Source organism: Botryllus schlosseri, chromosome 15 (assembly GCF_051294905.1).
Source record: "Botryllus schlosseri isolate E-star chromosome 15, Bs_hap1, whole genome shotgun sequence".
NCBI classification, from domain to species: domain Eukaryota; kingdom Metazoa; phylum Chordata; class Ascidiacea; order Stolidobranchia; family Styelidae; genus Botryllus; species Botryllus schlosseri.
The window spans coordinates 23,322,371-23,346,393 of record NC_137250.1 but is presented as its reverse complement, the minus strand read 5'-3'; the positions used below and the strand labels follow the sequence as shown (position 1 = coordinate 23,346,393).

Genomic DNA, 24,023 nt, shown 5'->3' with positions numbered 1-24,023 from the left:
ACATCGATTCCAGCACGCTTCAAGGGTGGAAAAGCATTGTCGGAATTAGACATAAATAGGTTGGAAGAGCTCTTAGATCGAGTACCGTGGTTGTGTATATGCATGCAATATTCAAAGTAGTTTACAAGTGAATTTGGAACTTCTTGTTTGTTAAACTTATACATGAACTTAGCTAATTCAAAAATATATATGTCTTCAACTTTAAGAATGCGAAGTTTCTTATAATACGGAGATAAGCGATGATAGATGGTCAATCCAGCAATGGCCCGAATGGCTTTATTCTGCAGTACTTGCAATGCTTTCAAAATAGTTTGGGTTGCAGATCCCCACATAATAATACCATATTGCAAATGGCAGTGAACAATGGAGAAATAAAGACTTCTGAGCATAGGCCTAGGAACAATTCTATTTAGTCGCCACAAGACACCAGTATTGCGAGAGATCTTGGACGAAACATGACTTGTATGGGTATTCCAACTGAGGTCATGGTCAATAAAAATTCCTAGATATTTCATTGATTTGCAAAAGCACATCGCTTGACCAGTCATAATTAATTTGGGATTAGTATTGGAGAGTTGGAGAGTCATCTAGTCTGATCACACCAGCATCAAACAGGTACACTTGACTCTAAACAGTCTGGCTGTAAAAAATGTTATGGTAGTTAAAAAAATAAAATAGAAGAAAAATTGAACGATGGCAACAAATGATCAATGAAGCGATGTCTGGGCGAGGTAGGGCAACAGTGTTAGTGTAACGAGAAGAGGTGATCAAGTAGGGCTTTTTTGAATCTATTATAAAGCGATTCACTCATACTCGATACTGAATCGAATCATTCAGATATTCGATTATGCCCAACCCCACTAATGAGAGACACACACACACACAGAGTCAGGTTTTATTGAACTAGAATCGCAATCAACAGACAATACATTTGCAGCGATACGGTCGTTCGGGGCTCCCACCAGCGGTGAAATACGAACGCCATGCTGCAATGAGTTGGAAACTGTTACCGACGTCATACATAAATTGAAAGCAGTGTAGATGGTTATACGCAGCAGTGGTGTAGGAGCATGTGGCTTTCGTTGAAAATGGTGCCGCCCAAATTTTTAAATAGTTTCATTCTTTTCCATTATATTTACTGGAAATCTTGTGTTGACTAAAAAAGTCATCACCTCACATTGATGCCCCTCAGAAGAAGCCTGCCGAACATGGCGCAGAGTCATAAGCGCCAAGTGGCTGCTGTTAGCCTGTTACGCCCCTGGTTATACGTAGTTTATTTTTGTCCTTGATGTTTTTTCGGCTTATACACCGACTCATGATATATATACACACGATCTATAGGCTACATATGCATACCATGAGTGAATGATGTGCATATGCCGCAAGGTGTCGAAACGACTTGCAGTGGTCTTTGAAATCAGACACCCCCACCTGATCCTTGGCGATGTAAAGAAGATGCATGCACATTGCACATTGGATGGAAAGGAATAAGGGATAACATAAAACGACTAGTGATGAATTGAATTTCCTGACGTCTTGCACACTAGTTCTGAGCTACAATGCCTTGGCCCTGACTCCGTCGAGTTCGAACTATCGGCTCTCGAGTACCAATCAACGAATCGCGATATTGAAATTGTTGATGACTGTGAAAATAACAAACCGCTGGTTTCGATATCATGCTCTCAACTGTTGGATTTGACTTGCGGGGTTCGATGAAAGCGACTCATTACGCACGTTTAGTCGTTTAGTCATTTGACATCGATACTGCATAGTGTCGATCCGTGAATCGTGCTGGGAGTCACCCTGATGGCCAACTCGGCTTTGAGTAATGAACTTTGTTCGGGGTAGGATAGCATCGCATCACGTGAGGTAGTATATAAATTCGTAACCTGGTGATAGTTATAGGTGGTTTGGCTCTCGTTTGACAGGCAATTGCTTTACCCAAATTAACCTTCGTCACGTCCTTCCGGCAGTGACTCATTCGCTCTAGTTTGGAAGAGCCCGATTTCGTAATGGATTCTCAGTCTTTGGATGATGAAAATTTGGACAAGGGGCCGTGGTTTCCACTTGAAATGCGACCGGAGGAAAGACGACTGGTGAGTTAATTCCTTGGCTTAATACTAGCGATGTTTGAATTCAAATTTGGTGGATCAATGCATTTGGTTATCTGGATTTGAATGCATTGACCGTGAACCTGGAACGCAGGTCCGGTTCAAAGTCTAATTAACGGGCGTTATATTCAATTTGTCACCCCGACAAAATCAAAATAGGTCCGCATGTGCTTATTCAGGTTCGCAATCTGGTACTTGCTACCAAAAACGGCCACGAGGATGAAGTGAAAGAAATTTTGGAAAGCAATCAAGTTGACGTTGACAGCAAGTATCACTGGGTGAGCATGAGTCGCATGACAAACTATACAGTATGACACTTGACGACGAATTATGTGAAACATTTTCAGCTGTGATATCAATGCCGATACTATAGCCTGTGCAGAGAAATGAGTTGAGCAACTAGCAAATTTTCAGCTTTTCCAAATTAGATTATCAATATAGTCACATAATTTCTTTAAATTAGATTAGAATTAGAATTAGCCACACAATTGTTTTCTAAATTACATAAGAATTAGGATTGTAGGCGTATGTTTTCTAGACTAGATTAAAATTAGAATTCCTGAATTCGAAATACAAATACACGAGAAATCAAGTTCAGAGTTGATTCTCATAAGCATGATTACGGCAAATGTCTCTACAGCAAGCTTGGCTCGTTCCGCACGATACAGTTCTCCTGTAGCATTTTCATAAAAACCAGAAATTAGATTATAATTAAAATGAGAGCGTAGAAATATCTCACAAATGGTACTAAAAATAAAATTACACCGGCATTTCACTCTATTTATAATCAATTTGACAAGTACAAGTATCTAGTTGTCAATGTCTGGCAGACATGATTTATACATTTGCACAGGCTGTAAAAGTAGTCGCGTTGGTAGGCCTATAGTCCAGCAGAAGTAGCAGTAAATTTATGCTCAAGTAAAAGCAGAATTAGCTATTTCCATACGACAGCGGCATAGCGACACATAGCGACATGTCAATATTAGAAAATGAAAGTTTGAAAAGAACCCAAGTACGCCTAAGTGCTCAAGTTTCGTATAGTAGATTTTGTCGAAGTGTCTCATAACCTACTTTAGCAGTTGATCGGGGGTGATACTACCGAAATTGCAGAGTGCAACTTCACGACGTACGCAAAATTGCTAATGACGTTGCGAATGGGTGCAATTATCGAAAGTAAACTCAGTTACCGTGATACAGTTCAGTTTATTATTAACAATTTTATCCGATCAATTCACCACAAGGCTGCGATACAATGTAAGAAACGAAGGCGTCAAAACGACTTGGAGTAGTCTCTGAAATCATACTCCCACCTTGCCTATAGGCGATGTAAATTGGAGGCATGCACACCAGTGTTGGGAGGACTCGAGTCATGACTTGACTTGGGTCAGACTCGAGTCACCTTTTTCGTATGACTTGACTTGACTCGAGTCACTTTGCAAAAATGAATTGACTTGATATGACTCGGTGCTTCAGAAATGTGGATTGACTCGTGACTCGGAGCAAAATTTACGAGTCAATTTCAAGTCATTAAGTAAACTGTGTCGAATAAATCACCCTATCTTATGTTCGGGTTGTTCGCGATACGCCGGTGTCACTTGTGAAAGCAACCATAGTCATTGACTGATTGTTCGTTTCACTGATCCTCGATTGTCCCATCACAAATAAATTAACCGCTAACGAAACAATCACAGCCTACGTTATCATAGTAGCAACAGATTAATATAATAGCAACGTATCTTTGTTTCAGACGGCTCAGTGCTTACGTTGCGCAGTGCTCACCTTTACCAACCATCTTGTATGATTTAAATCGAATGAATATAGTTTATGCCTTTATATTCTCACGGATGTGTAGTTGGGTAGTGTATTGTACCACATCAATTTCTTCAACTTCTCGAGGCTTCGTATTCGATCCTCTATATTGGCTGATAAAATCAGACTGTAGCATGTAGCTATACAGTTACACACGTATTTCATCAGCTGTTCAGCTGTTTGTGTGAGCGATACGGCACCTTTTTGCATAGGCCTATTTAACTTTATATTCGTTATTTGATTCAAGATGGCCAATTCATTTGTCCTTAATCCAGTCAGCAGAATGAAATGACTTTGCATCACCACTCATACTTCGAAAATTCAATTTGACTTGAATCGTGACTTGACTCGTGACTTGTGACTCGACTTGACTCGAGTCACCTCCAAAAAACGAGTGACTTGACTTGACTCGAGTCACATTTGAAAATCGATTGACTTGACTTCACTCGAGTCAAAATGTGCGACGACTCGAGATGACTCGTGACTCGAAGGTAGTGACTTGATCCCAACACTGATGCACACTGAATGAAAAGTAAGAGAAGATGACACAAAAGGACAAGCGACAAAGCGAGGTGGCAAATGACGGAAGACGGGGTCGATACGTCAGATCGTACTCCGGTAAATTTGAACGCTGACTAGTATATATTGCAGGCGCTATTTTCGCCAATTTTTATGACAATTTCACTCATAAACGCGATGCAATAAGTTCTCTTTGCTTTGTTACTAATACTCCACCGCTATATCATAGGAAACGGCGTTGATGGTCGCGTCGAGACTGAACAATGTCGATCTTTGCAAACTGCTGTTGGATTACGGCGCTGACTGTAACGTCAGCCGCATTATGCAGGTAAATCGTGACGTTAGGCATTCATGATTACTAGCAATGAACGTTGTTGGGATCTCAGCAAACCGCCCTCTGGATCGCGGCATCGTATGGAAATGTCCAAGTCATGGAATTGCTGGTTTCATCGCGTAAATGCACGCAGGAGAATATGGTAAGTGTTGTAGAAAGTGTCGCAAGAATAGAGGCATCCCGATGGATTGATGAATGTGAAGTATAGGCCTTTATGGTCATTAAATTAGTATATCTAGTAGTGCGGAGCGGATCAATAAATTCTCTGGTCCGACTCCGATCCGGTTTTTCAATTCTCTGATCCGGCTCCGATCCGGTTCCGGCCAAAAATGAAAAAGTCCGGTCCAACACGGTACGGTGGTTCCGTGAATTTATAAATATGGCTCGTTATTGTCGTACTGGCTTGGCGGTTACTTGCGTGTGGTTGGGTGGTGGTTATTTAGTTACAAACGTCATGCTCATCCATAAAGATTCTGGCCTTATCAAAAAAGTACTGATCCGGCTCCGATCCCGTCCGGCCAAAATTGAAAAAATCCGGCCGGATGTCCAATCCGGCTCCGGTCCATGCTCCGCACTAATATCCAGAGAGATGTCATAGAAGCTTAGATTCGCAGTCGAGCATTACTGCAAGAAGTGTAACATGTACTGCTACAATCATCAGCTACTGCGATAAATTGTGCCAGTGCCCGTCCGTTACAACTACGGTTGCATTTAAAACAAATGGTTGTTTAAAACTTTTGAAGGCCTTTTTTTAATTCTGTTTTTTAAAGTTCTATAATTATGCCTTAATTGTGTAAATACTTTCCAAAAAACATGTTGCATGAGCCTACGGACAATTACCACTCTATATAGACGACGTATACGATATGGGGATGGTTGGAACCCTCAAAATTGTAGGTTCAACATTAATAGTACAGATATTTCGTCGAAGGAGCTATATTTACCCTATATTTTCAATTGCTAATGTCAATCCACTATGACGTCACACTTGAACATTCGTGACTTCCTGGTTTAAAAAACAAAACAAAGAAAAACAATAAAAACACGTTTTAAACAAGGGCCTTGTTTTGAACATGTTTGTTTTGAATTGATTTTTGTTTTAAATGCAACCGCAGTAATAACACTGATTCTTAAACATTTTCATTTCGAGATATCTGCATTTATTGTTGTTGTTTGTTAGTGGTATTCATGTTTTTTTCGACTACAATTGTCATTTACACTAGGCCGATATTCTTTATTTTGATTCCGTATCTGCCGACTTGTATCACGTCCTACTTCTAGGTCAGTGGTTCCCAACCTTTTTGTCTTCATTCCCCACTTCAGATTCATTCCGAGCCTTCATTCCTCACCAGGCCCGTAACAGCACTTGGTCAGCCCCGGCAAAAACAACGTTGGTCTTGGGCCCCCGGCACCCCCTCAGCCCCGCTGAGCCTGTACGCTTTTCCCTGCAACTTATCAGCTACATTGGGTTTACTGTTTAGTGCGTCGCCTGACTTCGACTAAACGCGCGAAGCGCGCAAAATTTATATAATCCGTGTTTGAATCGGCTGATGTGATTGGGAATTGCATATATTTTGCTATCAATTTTTTATCCCCTCTCTGCTCACGTAATCAGATTTACCGGTAAAGCTGAGTAAGGTGTGTTGGAAAAGGTAGGACCCCTAAATAAGAATTAAACATCTTCAGGTGGACCCCTTGGTGTATTGACTTCGTTACATTATGTTATTTCGTGACCTATATCTACTATATTAAAATATAAGTAAATCGCCTAAATTAAAAGACACACACGATTTCAAATTGGTATTGCTTTACTGGCAAATTATTTTTCCTTGCGGGATGGCATTTGTCCTGTGGGGTTCAGATCGCTAGGAAAGGCCATTTAGCCAATTAAACATATATGTATATTGTATATATATCGAAGTTTTCGGTCACGACAAGGGCATTCCTTCTCGGCCAAGGTCTTCTCGCTGCTGATCGTTCTGGTGCACTTCTCGGAGTTGCATGTTACATGGCCTATAACTTCATATGCGTTGGTGCGTCGTGGCGCTGTAATGGCCGACGCCGAAGTCTCCATTTCTATAAATTCTACGTATTTTCGTGGGGGAAGGGTACCCAATAATCAGATATTCGGCAATAGTAAATCGCACACCCAGATCGAGAACATTTTGAAAAAGTGGCATAAATTTCCAAAAAAAAACTAACTTTAATTTATGTTAATTCACGAAATAATTTTGGGCCCCTTCGAGCTCGCCCCCCAATTTGGGGGGTTGGGGTGCGGCAGTTACGGTCCTGTTCCCCAGTACCCATCACTTTTGTCATCACAGAGCAGCTATTTGCTGGTTTGACTACACAAGACACACAACCACACCAGTACGCAAGAAAATCGCCTATAACTTCAACATAAAACGTATTGTGAACCACTACCAGTAACGCTCAAAATTTTGCGAAAGCGTTATTTCACGTCAAACTAGTCGTGCTGGATGCATTTGTGACGCCATCATTGGCCATCCAGAGTTGAAAATGAGGTTTTGTGAACAATACGCAATATAATTTTCGATACATACATTCCAGAGCAGTTAACTGGTAACGGTAATTGCGCTTGTGTCTCCGTGATGCTGACTGTCCTGTATATAATTTTGATCAAATGCGTCTATTCCCCACCAGAAACCATTGAATTCCCCACCAGTGCGGAATTCCCCACCGTTTGGGAACCACTGTTCTAGGTAGTACACCGCTTGCGCGGCTCAGCATGTATGACGTGCCCTTTAAAAGTCATATTGCAATTGAAACAATGAAAACTAATTAGAACGAATTGCCGGTAATCTAATCTGATTTATGAAACGTTTCTTTTCTCTAGAACTATTCTATACAAATTTTTGAAAGGTTTTTATGCTCTCATTTTAATTCTAATCTAATTTATGGATTTCCTGAAGATGTTACAGTAGGGTTGTATCTCGCTGAACGAGCCTAACTCGGTAAACAGGCATTCGTTATTCTCTTGCTTTATGAGAATGAACTGAACCTGATTCAATTTCCAAGTTTTTGTAAATTTGGTAATTCTAATTCTATTCTAATTCGGCAAAACACTGCGTAACCATAATTCTACTTTTAATCTAATTCGGAAAAGCTGAAAATCTTCTAGTTGTCCAAATCTGCTGCAAATACTGTAGCAGCCCTAATGCTGCTGTTGAACGTGTTATTATTGTATCTGTGGTCAAGATTACACGGAATCACGTAGGCTTACACAGTTCATGACCACAGATAGCATAAATAACTTAAATAACCCATTGCTTATGGTTATCGATTTTCTTCTTGCAGGATAACGCTCTCCGTAAATGTGTTATGATGAATTTCCTATGCGGTTGCGACTGCCTGCTGCGAGCGGGAGCTTCTCCGAACGCTACTGACAGTATGGGGGTGAGCTTATGGTGTTAGTATGATATATTTTGGGGGCTTGCAATTGTCATTTCCTCGTTACAGTTCACTTCGCTTCACGTGGCGGCGGGAGGCACGGACGATACCGACGTGCCGCGTCAGGACAACTGGAAATTTCAGAACCCGGTTAGTATTTCTAGAGTTGAAGAGATTCTTGGATTGGTACAGCGAACTTCAATATACAATTGAATAGCATATGCAGATTAAAATGAACCCGAATATTGTCAGCTGACACTCGTCAGGGGTAATCGTCGGCAACTAGTACTAGTATAGATAGCAATTGGAAAGTACATTGTTGTATTTTTTTATTTCTATATATAGGCCTACACATGCTATTCAATTGTATTTTTCTAGAGTTCAAAACGCTTTCCGCTGAGGTCAGACACGACCGAACAAGGTCGTCAAATACCGAAAGGCTATTCACCAGCTTTGTTTGTTGTTTGAGGTTTATGTAGGCTCCTTCTCGCCATCTTATCCGTTTTTTTTAGGTATTCATGGTGTTTGTTGACTACTATGGTCATTTACACCAGGACAATTTACTTTATTTTTATTCCAGCTGCTGACAGCTGCACGGACCACTTTTAGGCTTTTTATAAAACATCGCTTACACGGATCGAAATAAAGAAAATTGGCCTGGTGTAAATGACCATAGTAGTCGACAAACACCATGAATACCTAAAAAAAACACGGATAAGATGGCGAGATGGAGCCTACATAAACCTCCAACACTACACCAGTGATTGTTAACATTTTTGTTAGCGCGGGCCCTTAATTTTTTTTTGCGACGAACACAAGTCAGCCCTCAATATTACCGGACCTCGATCTGACACATCAACCTCGCCTATTGACTCATGCGCAGGCCGTGTTATTTTTGGCATTTCAGGAGCCAGATGCCAAAACTGCCAAAAATAAAAATTTGAAAATGCCAAAAATAAGCAATTTTTGGCACATGCCAAAAATAACACGGCCTGCCAAATAGTGCATTTTGTTCATTGTGTTGTGTTAACATGACCGCTTTACAAGCGAGAAGAGCGTTTGTGAAAGGCAGGTTTCTTAATCTGGGTCCAGACCACCCATTAGGGGTGAAAGCATGGTGTCCTAAATGGTGTGGGTACAGCGAGATTGAACGGCTGACTGCATTTGGTTTACGTCATACTTTCCATTTGTCCAAAGGCAATTTTACGACCATTTTTGACCAGCTTGTCGAGCGCTAAATTTGATAAAACGGGTATCAATGAGAAGCTGCCGCAGTACTGATTATTAAAATATAAATTGTATTCTGCTCATGGAACTGGAACGCCCAAAATCAACCACGATTTTTGCATCGCGATCGAGTTGAACATGGTGACGCAACAAACTGTCTGGCTATTTCTGAGATGCATAGTCTCGTTTTGCCAGACAGTCTTGTTGCGTCAATGTTCGTAAACAATCTAACCTTCCCAGGACTCTTCCATGCGAGTTGGTAATATTAAAGCCACCTGAAGTGACAGAAGTCCTCCGAAAATATATTGGTAGACTGAAGGAGAAATGATAGTCGGGCTACTAAATAGAATGGGTTGAGAGACAACGCAGGAAACTCCTGGAAAAGGATCGGGAAGAAAATTCTTTCCGCGATGAGATCGATGGCACTGGCGTATTGATCTATTTTCATGATGCATGGAAGCCGGTTCGGCCCTCCAAAGATTTTAAAGCTCTGAAAACCTTTTGTGGATGACTGGCAACATTCTTTCCCTCAACGGCTACTGTTGAAGCCGATATTTCCCAGATTCGCTGGGCGACAAATGAATTTAGGAGAAACTTAGCTGACATGAGTTTGGAAGCACTCTTACAGTGCAAACGATTTAAGTCTATTCAACAGCTGTAACAATCAGCTGTTGAGCGTGTTTGTTAGGCTTTTCTTTCTTTTTTTTGCTCATTGGCAGTGATTCCGATGGATACTGCACATTTTGTGGTTTTGTTTGATATTATTAACCTATGAAATCGTTAGGTTTTTTTTTCTTATTATTGTTCGTTGGCACTGATTATACGTGGATGCTGCACATTTTGTGGTGTCTTTTGACAAACTAGCCTAAATAAAGCGTTTTTGTGACTAATTCGAGGCTGAAACTATCTATTTAGAGGACGATGCCAAAACAGCCAAAAATAAAAATCGAAAAATGCCAAAAATAAGTTATTTTTGGCAGTTTTGGCATATGCCAAAAATAACACGGCCTGCTCATGCGTCATTCATTTTCATCACTATTTGTCTTATATTATCCCATATTTCTTTCTATCCGGTGTGCATGCCCCGTATTTACTTCGCCAAGGCCCAGGTGGATGTCTGTTTTCAAAGACTCTTCCAAGTCATTTCGACACCTTCCAATCTTTTCATTGTATCGCATTGTGTTGTTTTGGAATGATGGAAATTATTAATAACTGATACTGAAACCGCGTCGGATGTTACATTACAGGAAAGCTGGTGGTTGTACCACGCCACGAATTTCGAGACGTGCGAGCTTCTCATCATGTGGGACGCGGACGTGAACGCACGATGCAACCACGAGGTCGGAAATATTTCGATACGTTTGCGAGTCGCGTGTTCGATTTTCGGTTTTCATTCGCAGGCGACTCCGCTACATTTCGCGTGCGAAAACGAGGATGAAGAGATTTGCAATCTTTTGATTGAGAACGGGGCGGATGTCAACGCGCGAGGAGGCATGAGTTCGGTAAGTGTTTCAGAAAAAATGATGGTGTTGTGTCAGACTTATGCAAACTACACTAGAACTACTCATTTTTTAAAACCTGCAACTATTGTTAGAACTAGAGCTACTCACTTTTCAAAATGCGCAACTAGAATTAGTACTACTGAAGAGTGAACGGCCTCTCCCGACGACGCGATATCTGTCGTCTCGATAATTTTTTCTGTATTATTTCATCTATTTCTCTTTATGACGACAGAGAACGCCTCTTCATGTCGCCGTATCGAAGGACAGTCCTAAAATCATCAAGCTCCTTCTGAAGCAAGAACAAATCCAACCGAACCTCAAAGACGAGGAAGGCGAAACCGCGCTAATATGCGCCACGCACACGCAGAAGCGGGTAAGTCACTGTTCCCGAATGTTTGATTCAGAGCGAAACCGTCCAATAAGCTTACATACACTCGGACACCTAGATCGGGGCCTATACGATATTCAATATATTCAATATCGTGGGTCCCACCTACATATTTTTGGTGCTTAACGAGACTTATTAGAGCGAAATATCCGTAATCTATTCATCATTATAATCTAATTTGTGAAATGTGTTAACGCTCTAATTTTAATTTTGGTTTCACTCATTTATAGTTGTATTTCTTCCTAGTTCAGAATGTATTTTAATTTCCAACTTTTTGCGAATTCAATATAGTTCTGGTTTAAATCACGCTATAATCAGTGTGATTTAAATCAGTTTTTTTTCGTTGATTTTTGATTATAATTTTATCATTTTGATTTTATTGATTATTATTTTTTTCATATTTTCGGACGAGATGCATGAATGTGGTTTATTATCGGACAATCATGTGCATTTTTTGCGTATCGGGGATAGCATCTCATCACCGGCACCGGTATAGTTCAGCTACTGGACAGACAGGCGGGAAAAGAGCAAAGAGCGATAGTCAATCAATATGTTATCGCTTTGTTGTGGATACTAGTTAGTTGTCTGCGACATGCTGCTGCTATTTCCGAGGCACTGGTGGAATACCGCAAACGCAGTGCAATCCGGAGTCTCTATCGAATTGGAAAGATTATACCTCATCTCTGATCCAGTTTGCTGACGACAGAAACCACTCTATCGATCAAGATCAAGATGCAACTATTATGCGTGGTCCTGATTTGACTGAACAAGTTTCCTCGCTACTGGAACAGATCAGTAATGATTCTGGCGACCCATCATTACCACATAGGTTGAACGTTTTCAGCTATCTGGAAGATGATTCACAGCAGTGTTGGGATGACTCGAGTCATGACTTGACTCAAGTCAGACTCGAGTCACCTTTTTCGTATGACTTGACTTGACTCGAGTCACTTTGTAAAAATGACTTGACTTGACTCGACGTTTCAGTAATGAGAATTGACTCGTGACTCGAAGCAAAATTGACGAGTCAATATCAAGTCATACGATAAAAAATGGCTGATCTTGCATATATTCGGATTGTGCGCGATACGCTGGTATGACCTTTGAGAGTGAGCAATGTCTCATTGATTGTGCGTTTTACTGAGCCTCCATTGTTTATCACAAATAAATTGACCGCAAACGAAGTGATCGGAGCTTACAGCTTACGTTGTCGTAAACTATGTGAAGTAATCTAATGGCAAAAGTATCTCTGTCTGTTTTATACTCTGCTCATTGTGGTCGGTACTCACTCACTTTAACCAAACCTCTTGTATGACTCCAATCGAATTTTGATCTAGTTTAAATTACTTCGGCAACCATCGGCGCAGGCTTAAATTGTATCCCACGGGTGTTTAAGGTGGTCTCATATCAATTCCGTTTGTGAGGTTTCGTATTCTATTCTATATTTTTGGTGATAGTGACGCTATACAGTTTCTTATACGTATTTTAGCAGCAGTTCTACGTATGCGTGAGCGATACGTCGCCTTTTGCATGTTCATTTAACTCTTCGTCCCTCGATTCCAAATAAATGGCAACTTTCAAACAGCTAACAAAATTCTATGATGATAATTATGACTCGTACTTCGAAAAATCAACTTGACTTGAATTGTGACTTGACTCGTGACTTGACTTGACTCGACTCGACTCGAGTCACCTCCAAAAATCGAGTGACTTGACTTGACTCTAGTCAAAATGTGCAATGATTCGAGATGACTCGTGACTCGAAGGTAGTGACTTCATCCCAACACTGATTCACAGCCCCAAATGTTTAAAGTTTTAGCGTTATCTTTCATCACCTAGATTGACATGGTCGTCATTCATCCTATTTTCCTTTGTTCGTGTTGTTGTTATTATGAGTAAAAAATAAAATTTAAAATTAAAAAAAATCACGGTTTGAATTATGATTAAAATCGATTTTAATCAAGGGCAAAATGATTTTAACCAGAACCCTAGAATTCAGTAACTTTAATTATTGCCTAATTTGGAGAAAACGGTGTAACTATATTTCAAATCCTAATCTGATTTGGACAATCAGAAATTTTTCAAGTCGGACATCTCTGCTTGCAGGAAAGCGTGCGCGCTCTGCTAGACGACGACCGATGGCCGGCATTAATGTCGGTCGTAACTAGACGCGAACCCGAAGACGAGGAAATCAACACTCCGATGCGGGAGATGATCCGCCATATGCCGGAGATGGCTTGCTACGTGATGAACAAGTGCCTCGAACTGAGCCACACGAAGGACTTGAAGAGTCCCAACCTAACGGTGAGATTTCAGCGGAGGTGGTCAGTAAAGATCACGGTTGCATTGCAATGATTCGAGACCTGACTCGACTCCAGTTGCGACATTTTGGTGCCTCGACTTGACTCGAGTCTTTTTTTTCAAGCACGAAAAATGGCTCGACTCGGCTTGACTCAATTTTTGTATTGACTAGACTTCTAATCGAGTAATTGGGCAAGACTCGACCAAGCCACATGACTCCTGATAATAGGACGGCCAGGTCAGGCATTTCATCGTAACTTCGAAGCGCAGAAAAGTCACCACATTATTGGTAATTCGTCTGGCAGTGCAGGTGCTTGAAAATTCAATTCATTCAAATCGAAATGCAAACAATTTCTACTGAATCAATACTAGTTAGCCCTCTAGTTTACCGGGCCACGACCTGACCTATCGATCTCACCTACCGACACCGACACGGGCCACCTTTTTTCATCGCGTATGTCCTTATATAATTATCTTCGTTTACTTCCCATTCAGTGTGCATGCCTCCTTTTTACATCGCCTAGGCCAGGTGGGTGTCTGGTTTCGAAGACTACTCCAAGTCGTTTCGACACCTTTCTATCTTCCATTGTATCGCAGTCTTGTGATGTACTGAAATGATGAAATTGTTAGCAATAAATTGAATTTAATTTAATCGGGGCCAGAAACTGGAGTGGGTGAAATCACTATATTATGAATGCAGAGTAGAGCAGAGTCGAAAAAAGTGGGTTGAACATGATTTAAACGAAGCGATAAAAGTAAGATTGACTTGTGACTCGGAACCTTACGACTTAGTTAAAATAAGGCCGAATTCACTGGCAACTCTTTGGCCGCATCTAGATTTCAGTTGGCTTGGCTACAAAACAACTGTTTTCAGGCTCGCTTCTATTTCGCGTTTCTGGACGACGCGTACTCTAGCGGCTTTTGGAACGAGTCGAGCACAGACACCATAATGTCCACGTTGTCGGAAAACCGAATGCCACCTATTACGACTACAACACTGGATCGCTCATTCCCGCAAAAGGGCGTCGGAGGTCGAGACATTGCGGGTATACCGATTTAATAGTATATTCAATTGTATATTGAAGTACTGTACCTCCATGAAGCTGTTCAAGTAGCCTATATACCGATTTATGAATTACTGTATCGCGGAAATAGTTTTTTCCATACGCATGTTTTCAGATAATCCGAGGCGGGGCACAGTGGGTAAGTTTGAATTTTTAAATCATGTGTCGATATGTGTGCACTGTGCAGTGCACTGACTATAATAGATTGGGCCGGGAAAAATTGACTTTATCTGGGTGATTCGGTTCTGAATTGAGTATCACTCATGATAACGCCACAGCAGTATGAATGATAAGACAAGACAACCGTCAGAATATATTTTTATCTGAACAAGCCACACACAATGTACAATATGCGATAAGACACAATGCGATGTAATGAACAGATGTATAGGAGGATGCCGACGACCAGTTGCTGTTGCGGTCTCTTAAACTGGAATCCACCGCAGGGCCTAGAGCCCGCGATGTCGCAGTTCTTTCTTTGGTGTTTGTCTCTATTCCGCCGTTCTTTGTTGCTCTTTCCATTCCTTGCAAGTGTGATATCATTCTTCACCGTGTCTTCTTTCGGCTTTTATGTCGCCGTAAGAACAGCGACGCGGGGGATAAGGAGCCTAGAATAACCTCCGACAAGAATCGAACCCGGATTTGGTATTCATGGTGTTTGTCGACTACCATGCTCATTTACACCAGACCGATTTTCTTTATTTTATTCCGTAGCTGCCGATGCCGACTTGTAGCACGGCCCACTTCCATGCTTTTATAAGACACCGCTTACACGGATGAGATGGCGAGGAGTAGCCTAGATTAGGGTTGTCATACGTCCAGACTTTCACCGTTTAAACTGCGTCCGGGAGGAAATTCTGAAATATGACTAAATGTCCGGAATTTTGAAGACTTGAAATTTTTCATGAATCAATGGAAACGATATTATTTTTGGGAAGATTTATGCCACTTGAAATTTTTCTTCGCACTGCGCGCGATTTATTGTCACATTCATATTGATTCTAGTATGTGAACCACCGCCCTCGCGAAACATGCAATCAAAAATAAATTAATTAACCATCCTTGACTGAACTAAGTCTAATTGTAATCGCAATTATAGGTGTCGTCTCCAAGTAGAGACTTATGAAGAATGTGATTGGAGTAGGCTGACTCTGGATCTCCTCTCTCAACTGGTACGAAACAAGAACTCCAAATGGACGGATATCTTATTAAAATACCGTTGAAAAATTGCTGGTAATATCCTGGTAAGACCAAATACTCCAGTAAATAAAACAATAAATGAACAGATCAACAACAGCAAAACAAAGCTGGCTACTCTCACCACGTCACTCACGTAAATGAACACACGTGCGCTCCGAAGCAGTATAAGTGGCGAGTGAGCCATAAAGAAAATAATATCCACCGTGACATAGCCGGCCCTGTGACGAACTGTGAACTGCCAAAGCACATACATAGAGTCACAATAACTGATGAGCGGTGGTAATGAATGTTAACAAAATTGTAAAAATACACAGGGTGGTTGTATGAATATGAGCTTACGAATATTATGTTCGTAGGTTCTACTTACAGTACAAAACCTCACTCTCCTGACCAAGCCATTACAGTCAGGAAGCATGATTAGGATACAATAAAGGGTTGCCTTATCGACGTAAGTACGTCGCAGGCAATTATCTTGCGAACACAAAATTGTACAATATCAGGAGCACAAGTGTCTCCAAAGATGTGAGAAGTCATCTGAAGTCAGATCTGCTGCCCATGGACATTCAAGTATTCAAAATCGACATAATGCCCCAATGAGCGATGAATTAGAAGTGAATTGACAATTAGGATTAGTAAAATTGGCATTAAATGCAGAAAAGATAGTGTCTCATGACATTCTCAACAATAACAGAAGTCTTGTTATTGCAATCAAGGAAATTAACCTCAGTGGAATACACCTAATTAGTTCGAAAGGTTTTGTCACAACCCATAAAAGAATGGCCAAGTTATCATGAAGTAACTGCTGACTTCGTAATCCAGGTAACGCATAAGAACTTGTTACCAATAATACAGTAAAAATCATTTACATCAATAATTGGGTGGACATTGGACACGTCCTTCAGGTATCATTATGCATGTGCGTGCATTGTGCAACAATGTCTGCGCTTGGGGGTAGATTTTCAATAACAGGAAAGTGACAAGAAGCTAATACATCATTCAAGTTGATGACTGTCCTTTACCCGATTCCTTTAATGGATATGGGCACAAATTTAGGCTGGCAGGGAAGGATGGCAGCCGTATTCATCAAAAAAGTCTGCGGTTCACCACTGATAACCAATTGGTTTAGGAAAATGAAAGTACACAGGCAGTTGGTAGCCTCAGAAATAAGGAATGCACATGTGATAAAACTGGTAGAAGCTACCAGACAGGTGATTATCACCAAAGGTGTGGACAGATGTACCGGACAACTTATCTCGGCAATTGCAGGAGATAGAGCCGTAACTGTGTTGTTACTGGCAACAACAATCGATTTAGGATGTAATGAACAATTATAAGCGTCATGTAATAAAGTGCTTTGAGCACAGCCACATCCATGAATTTTGCAATGACATGTGGATGGGAAATAATTCGGATCATGATCACAGAATAAGCAATTACGGCGTAACAGACTCTCTTCTGCGTATCCATGACGTTGCTGAACTTGCATCTTTTGGATGTCTTCAAAGTTGAAGAGAGGATGAAGATCTTGACACAGGATACATGATGAATGTAGCTCCTTTTCAGCGACATATCGATGCATCGAGCTTGAATCCGTAGATGCAGTATTCACCTCTATTGCAGTTTTGCGCGGATTCTTTGAGTACTTCTTGTGCGGTACGCGTAGATCAACATCTTTGGGTTCAAGTGAACAATAAAATTCATTGTTGACCAGACCAAATGGTGACCGAGTCAATGCTGTTTTCTTCTTGACAAATTCAACGAAATCGTTGGAATTTGGATTAACACTGGCTTCATCCTGGTGACTTCGAGGGAATGAAGGTGTAACAGGGTATTGAGCAGAATGTAGCAACTCACTATTGTTAGTGGTAACAGTTGCAGAGTTCGTAGAACTATCAATGGACATTTCACAAGTGTGAAAGCCTCGATTAAATTTGGTCGCATCAGCCGCCGCACTACGGGTGGCTGAGTATTGACAATTAGAGGATATTTTAGGTTGCGCAGCCGGCCCATTATAGGCTTCTGAGTAACGGCAACTGAATATCAAATCTGGTTGCACAGCCGGCCCATTACAGGGGACTGAGAATAGGTAGTCGGATGAAATAACTGGTTTCACAGCCGGCCCATTACAGGGGACTGAGAATAGGTAGTCGGATGAAATAACTGGTTTCACAGCCGACCCATTACGTGGGGCTGAGAATCGGTAATTGGATATCTTCTCTGACAACAAACATCCTACAACAGGTGGAGTAGGGGAAGTCGCGAAAGTTTGACATTGAGTGGTAATGGCCCGAGTATCGAGAAAGTCTTCTGTGATAGGTTTATCATTAATAGCATTGCCAACTGGCAGTCCTTTGTTGTGGGTGTCATTACTATCCAAGCCGCAGCAACCTTTATGACTGGTTACAGAAGCTAATGATCCAAATTGTGACGAAACAATTGCTTTATACCGTTTAAGTTTTGACTGAGCATTGAAAAGTTCCCATTCCAACCTTTTCAAATTGTCTTCCTCATGCGTCCACAATGTCTGTAAGTCGTCAAGTGACGTACTTACACTTTCAGAAGTAATACGTTTACGGAATGTGCCATCAGCAATATTCTTTGCATATAGACACAGGTCATGAAATGACAAAATTCTTTCCAATATTGATTCGGCATCGACACTGCCCTCGGTTATCTTGTCTTTGATACCGGTAGTAAGATTGTTCAACTGGGTATTGACTCGATGGAATGTCTCGTCAAGACTGTCTTTTGCAGCCAGAACAGTTCGGGGAGTAGCTCCACTCAAACATTTAGTAAAGTAGGCATCGGCAGCGTGGAAGTCCCTTGCTAGACCGTCCAAAATATTGTCAGTGACTTGCATATCGAAGCCTCTGACTGTAATCGCCTCATAGGCATCAGGGTCTTTTCTTGGACCATAAGTAATAACATTGACTCGCGCATCGAAGTCTTTTACTGTAGATGGAGGATCCATAACGAAGTTAATGGAATACACTCAATTTTTCAACCTTTGTCGTCTCCAAGTAGAGACTTATGAAGAATGTGATTGGAGTAGGCTGACTCTGGATCTCCTCTCTCAACTGGTACGAAACAAGAACTCCAAATGGACGGATATCTTATTAAAATACCGTTGAAAAATTGCTGGTAATATCCTGGTAAGACCAAATACTCCAGTAAATAAAACAATAAATGAACAGATCAACAACAGCAAAACAAAGCTGGCTACTCTCACCACGTCACTCACGTAAATGAACACACGTGCGCTCCGAAGCAGTATAAGTGGCGAGTGAGCCATAAAGAAAATAATATCCACCGTGACAATAGGAGAACGGTATATTCCTAAAGTCGGTTAAGGCAGTTTAGATGCTTTAGTTAAAGATGGTGGCTCCAAACCTGGGGGTTGTTGGCCTTTATTCTGGGGTTCGCAATATGTTGAACGTAATCAGCTTCCAAAATAGGCCCTGATGGTCTGAAGTCTGGTGCGTTTTTCAGTAATCAGGTGATCAAATTTTGAGCTGGGCCACAGAGCATTTTCAAATAAGAAATGAAGTCGCTACCATAAGAGGTTGAAAACCGCCGGGTGTGCAACCTGCTGGAGCGGAGCGGCATTTAGGCTCATAAATAGTTTTATCTGTGTGACATGACTTTACTATGTATAATTACGGTCCTTTCATTTTCGAAATCATTATCCTCCACCAGCTCTCCCGGTAACTATGATCATGTGGACGGAGAGAGGATCAACATATTATTGTAATATACGGAAGAACCAATATTATGGACAGATTTCATTCACAAAATTTAACGACCAGATTCATAGATTCATATATTAAGACCCCAGAAGTTATCGATTACCCTATGGTGCGCTCAAGATCAGTGTTTATTTGGACGGGAGGGAGCTGAAAAAATGTTGTTTCGGTCCAGGTTACAACACAAAACCACAGAAATGCACCGACCTAACCTTATAGTGGCTCTCGATCCGAATCGTGGCCACTGCTCCCTCTAAGCTGCGCGCGTGCGCGGTCGCGCACTACTTTTAAAGTCGCCGCGCACAGAAAAACGTGTGCCGCGGACAAGAAAGCCAAAGTGAAGACTTTTTTTAGTCGTTACGCACTGGTGTCCAAGGGACCGCGCAGTGAGTTGGTGAGTGCGCGCAGACTCGTGAAAAATTAGAGGGAACAATGATCGCGGTCTCCTCTGGTCTAGGCGCAGCTTTGCTAGTGTGACGTCATATTGACAGACAATGCGTCATACCTCATTTTAAAATCCGCTAGTGGGCGCCAAAGAATGTCCGGAATTTGCTACACACAATATGGTAACCCTAGCTAGATAATCCTCCATTACTTAGGTAGGCCCTATAGGAATTCTTGGGTCGACATCGGTCGGACTCGAACCCGCAATCTATTGGTGTTGCAGCTGTGGATTATACCACTACGCTATCTCGCCACTCTTTTGTAATGTGTGTTTCGTATGCTGCCAATTGCCATACGACCAATCGAAAATTTTGTGTTCACAAGTAAAAGTAGCAGGGTTGTAACCAAGTCACAAGGCTCCGAGTCACAAGTCAATCTCACTTTCATATTTTTGACTCGAGTCAAGTCGAGTCATTTTCAATTCCCACCGAGTCAAGTCCGAGTCCAAGTCAGCGAACAGAGGATCGAGTCCGAGTCATGGTATTATGACTCGAGTCCGAGTCCAAGTCATTGTGTTGACTGCTCAGTTTCCAGTTAAAGTCTTCCTAAACCCACTTTTTTTAACTCTGTTTGGTGATATTGAATGGTTCGCATTTATAATATACTGATTTTCCTCACTTTTAGCAGTTTCTGGTCGCATTTTCAAGCGCCAGTACCAACAAACGAAATCCCAAGAGTGTGTTGGCTTCGAAATTACAATGAAATGTCGGTCTTGGCCGTCTGAATCTCGAGTCAATGACTTGCTTCGAGTCATGCGCAATGACTCGAGTACAAGTCGAGTCAATACACAGATTAACTCGAGTCGAGTCGAGTCATTTCCGTATTTTGTGAAAATGACTCGAGTCGAGTCGAGTCATCTGAAAATCGTGACTCGAGTCTGACTCGAGTCGAGTCATGACTCGAGTCATTACAACCCTGAAAAGTAGTATCGAAACCATAATCCTCGATGATAAATAAACAAGAAGTGTATAATTGCAGGACTCGACCCGAATCATTAGCAATAACACTAGATTCAGATTAGAGTACTCGAGTCATTATGTCCATTCCTAACTATAGATAACTAACCTAAGATAGGTCTGTACGTACGTACACTGACAGCACGCGCATTTTTAGTCGGAGACAGCGTTCGTCGTAAGAGAAATGAGACGAAAGCTCCGGCGTGTGACGACAGTTGCTTTACTTGTTGCGGGAGGTTCGGGTGTAGACTGAACGTGGGCGTGAAAGCCTACACGACCAGGAACAGGACGCTGATGAACAATCATCCCTTGAAGATTGCAGTGAGTTTTTAGCACAGCTGCTTTCGCTTGATGAGTAGCAGCCATTGTACAATATCACACTTGTCAGATCTCGAGACCATCGGATCACGATTCGATTCTAACACGGTGTTTGTTAATATTGCTATTTGTTTGTAAGGTATTTCGGTTGGATTGAAAATAGAAGTAAGTCTGTCTCTCTTTCTGTAGACAAAAGAAAAAAGATACTCCGTTCTATGCCATCCGCTTTCCGTCGCCTTGATCAATCATAAATGGAACAGGATGGGTCGATACTGGTTCTACGGGGGGCTTATTCTTCATGCTATCTTTGTTGTGTTGCTCAACACGCACATCATGACCGAGTTTGTAAGTAAATTGAGCATTGAGGCGACTCAATCAACTGCTAGAAACGAAATGACGGTGATTATTACAGCCACCCAAAAACACCACGTCGACAAATGAAACCACGGAAACCGCGAACGGCTGGATTCCAATCGTCACGTTTATCTTGCTGAGTTTTTGCGCTGTTGCAGTGACGGTGCTGGTGAGTTATTGCCGCCAAGATATCCGACTAGGACTGCGAAAAATCGAGTACCTGACTGATTCAATCGAGGATCACTCATTATTTAAGGGTATTAGGGGTAACCCTATATGGGTGATGTTGAATATTAAATACCTTCCTATCTTTCCATTGTATCGCAATCTTGCGGTGTATTGTCGATACAACACCATATTATGAACATGATTTGGTTTCTTCTCACCATTCCTATTTCGTTGCACTTAACTACAATTTAATAATGCTGTAAGTTGATCTATATGGCAGAGATGAGCAATGAGCATGGATTAGGATTAGGATTTTGAAAAACCGGATTTGTGAAATTCGGATTAGAATTTGAGTTTTTTTAAGCGGATTAGGATTAGGATTGGATTTACCGATTTTCGGGGAGATTGATGTCCTGTGGCGAATTGCGACAATTTTTTTCGTTCTACCACGATTTTACAAAGTTTGCGAAGTTAATATTTCTTGTAGGCTACTTTGGCACTCATTGAGCGTTTTATTTCTTTCTACATAATTATATAGGCATGAGATGTAGGCTATAGCTTTCTAAGTGGAATTACAAGTTTGAATCGGATTAGAATTAGGATAAGGATTTGAAAATACAAAATGTTTGGTTTGGGATTAGGATATGAAGTTTCGGATTTGGATTGGATTCAAGGCTTCTGCAATGAAAATTAGTATCCAGACTATAATTCTCGTTGATAAATTAACTTTCAGTGACGAGGAGCAAATATATTCAGTACTCGAAAAAATCGTTTTTTACTACTCGACTCGAATCATTAAAATTAATACTCGATTCAGATTCGAGTACTTGAATCAATAAGCCGATTTACATGGTCAAGTCGTCTTGAAGCCAAGTCGTCTTGGAGCGACGTCATGAGACGGCTTGCCAAAGTGATCGAGTTTACATGGTCATGTTTATCGCAGCTCGAGTGATACACAGCACTGTGGGATTCAGCTCGGGAATATGCTACGGCAGTTGAGATATCCAGAAATACCTTCAACACAATTCTAGAATGACCAAATACGCCGTGTATATATTCTTTCTGATTGTGAGTTGTGCAAGTTATATTGTTGGCTGTACTCGCTTCATAAGTTGTGACGCTGAACAAATAAGACCACGGGCATATTATAAAAGCAGTATCATGTACTGATAGAGCTTTCATATTCACCCATTTGAAATACGTGCCGGTTTCGTGAAATATGAACATGAAATGTTGGTATGTTGCTGTAGTCTGGATTCGTTTTCAAGTACCGGTACTGTTCAAGTCGTCTCCAAGCGACTCTGCGGAACGGATTGAGCTCAAGACGGATTGAAGCCGTCTGCCTTTTTCTCTTTTTCAAAAACGAGAGAGTCGGATTGACGAGTCAGCTTCGAAGCTGACCCAAACGGCCATGTAAATGGGCTTATTGTTCTCAGCCCGGTGATTATACGCTTGGGAAAGCAGTCTCTATTGTTGAGCAATCTACAAGTAGCATAATTGGTAGTGCTATAGCAGGCGACCTGAGCGCTGAAATTTAATAGAATTGGTCTTAATCAAACGCTAGTGGCGCACTGATTTCGAAAATATAAATATAAATCTTGTCAGTTCAATTTCAATGGAACCACCCCGAAACAGTCTCAAAGTCTAAAAATCGGCATTGATCCAACGACAATGCTACCGCCGCAACACAGTGAACATAACGATGGCCAATTTCGCCAACCGATTGTTCGGAACAATGCCGATTTTCATACTTTGATGGCTGTTTTGAGCAGGGCTTTGGAGCAGCCGTAAATTTAAACTGCTCCAGCTCCGGCTCCGGAGCTCTCTTTTATCATACATTAGCTCCGGCTCCAGCTCCGGAGCCGCATTATAACCACTGCTCCGGCTCCAGCTCCGGCTCCGGCTCTGAAATTATCGAATGGTCCTGTCTATATCAGGGGTGGGCCGCGAGAGGGTTTTGCGTGGCCCGCGAGGTAATATCCTATTATATTACGGAAAATGAATTGCTCAGATTGTGAACTTGCAATGCCAACCAAAAATTGCAATTCTGGCTGCGACACTTGGGATGTTGATGACTAAAATATCAGTTCCGACGCATTGGCAGATCCAGGGTCCAGTCACATTTTCAGTAAATCGTCGTACATTACAATAAACTAAAATAGTAGCGAAATTTT

The 24,023-nt window shown here is 41.4% G+C and overlaps 1 protein-coding gene across 2 annotated transcripts in view; it reads left to right on the top strand.

Moving 5' to 3' along the window:
- Nucleotides 1-596: 596 nt before the first annotated feature.
- LOC145458069 (transient receptor potential cation channel subfamily A member 1 homolog) overlaps nt 597-24,023 on the top strand; it is a 41,382-nt gene continuing 17,955 nt past the window's right edge. Inside the window, exons 1-15 of one of the 2 annotated variants that reach the window (XM_080336377.1) lie at nt 598-2,096; nt 2,291-2,389; nt 4,669-4,767; nt 4,826-4,915; nt 8,092-8,190; nt 8,254-8,334; nt 10,659-10,751; nt 10,812-10,913; nt 11,146-11,286; nt 13,408-13,605; nt 14,477-14,648; nt 14,782-14,805; nt 21,167-21,330; nt 21,517-21,672; nt 21,740-21,850. In XM_080336377.1, coding sequence (XP_080192503.1) covers nt 2,013-2,096; nt 2,291-2,389; nt 4,669-4,767; nt 4,826-4,915; nt 8,092-8,190; nt 8,254-8,334; nt 10,659-10,751; nt 10,812-10,913; nt 11,146-11,286; nt 13,408-13,605; nt 14,477-14,648; nt 14,782-14,805; nt 21,167-21,330; nt 21,517-21,672; nt 21,740-21,850 — 1,713 coding nt within the window. In that variant the 5' untranslated portion in view covers nt 598-2,012. Of the gene's footprint in view, nt 2,097-2,290; nt 2,390-4,668; nt 4,768-4,825; nt 4,916-8,091; nt 8,191-8,253; nt 8,335-10,658; nt 10,752-10,811; nt 10,914-11,145; nt 11,287-13,407; nt 13,606-14,476; nt 14,649-14,781; nt 14,806-21,166; nt 21,331-21,516; nt 21,673-21,739; nt 21,851-24,023 lie in introns of both variants that reach the window. The other variant, XM_080336378.1, reaches the window with a different exon arrangement.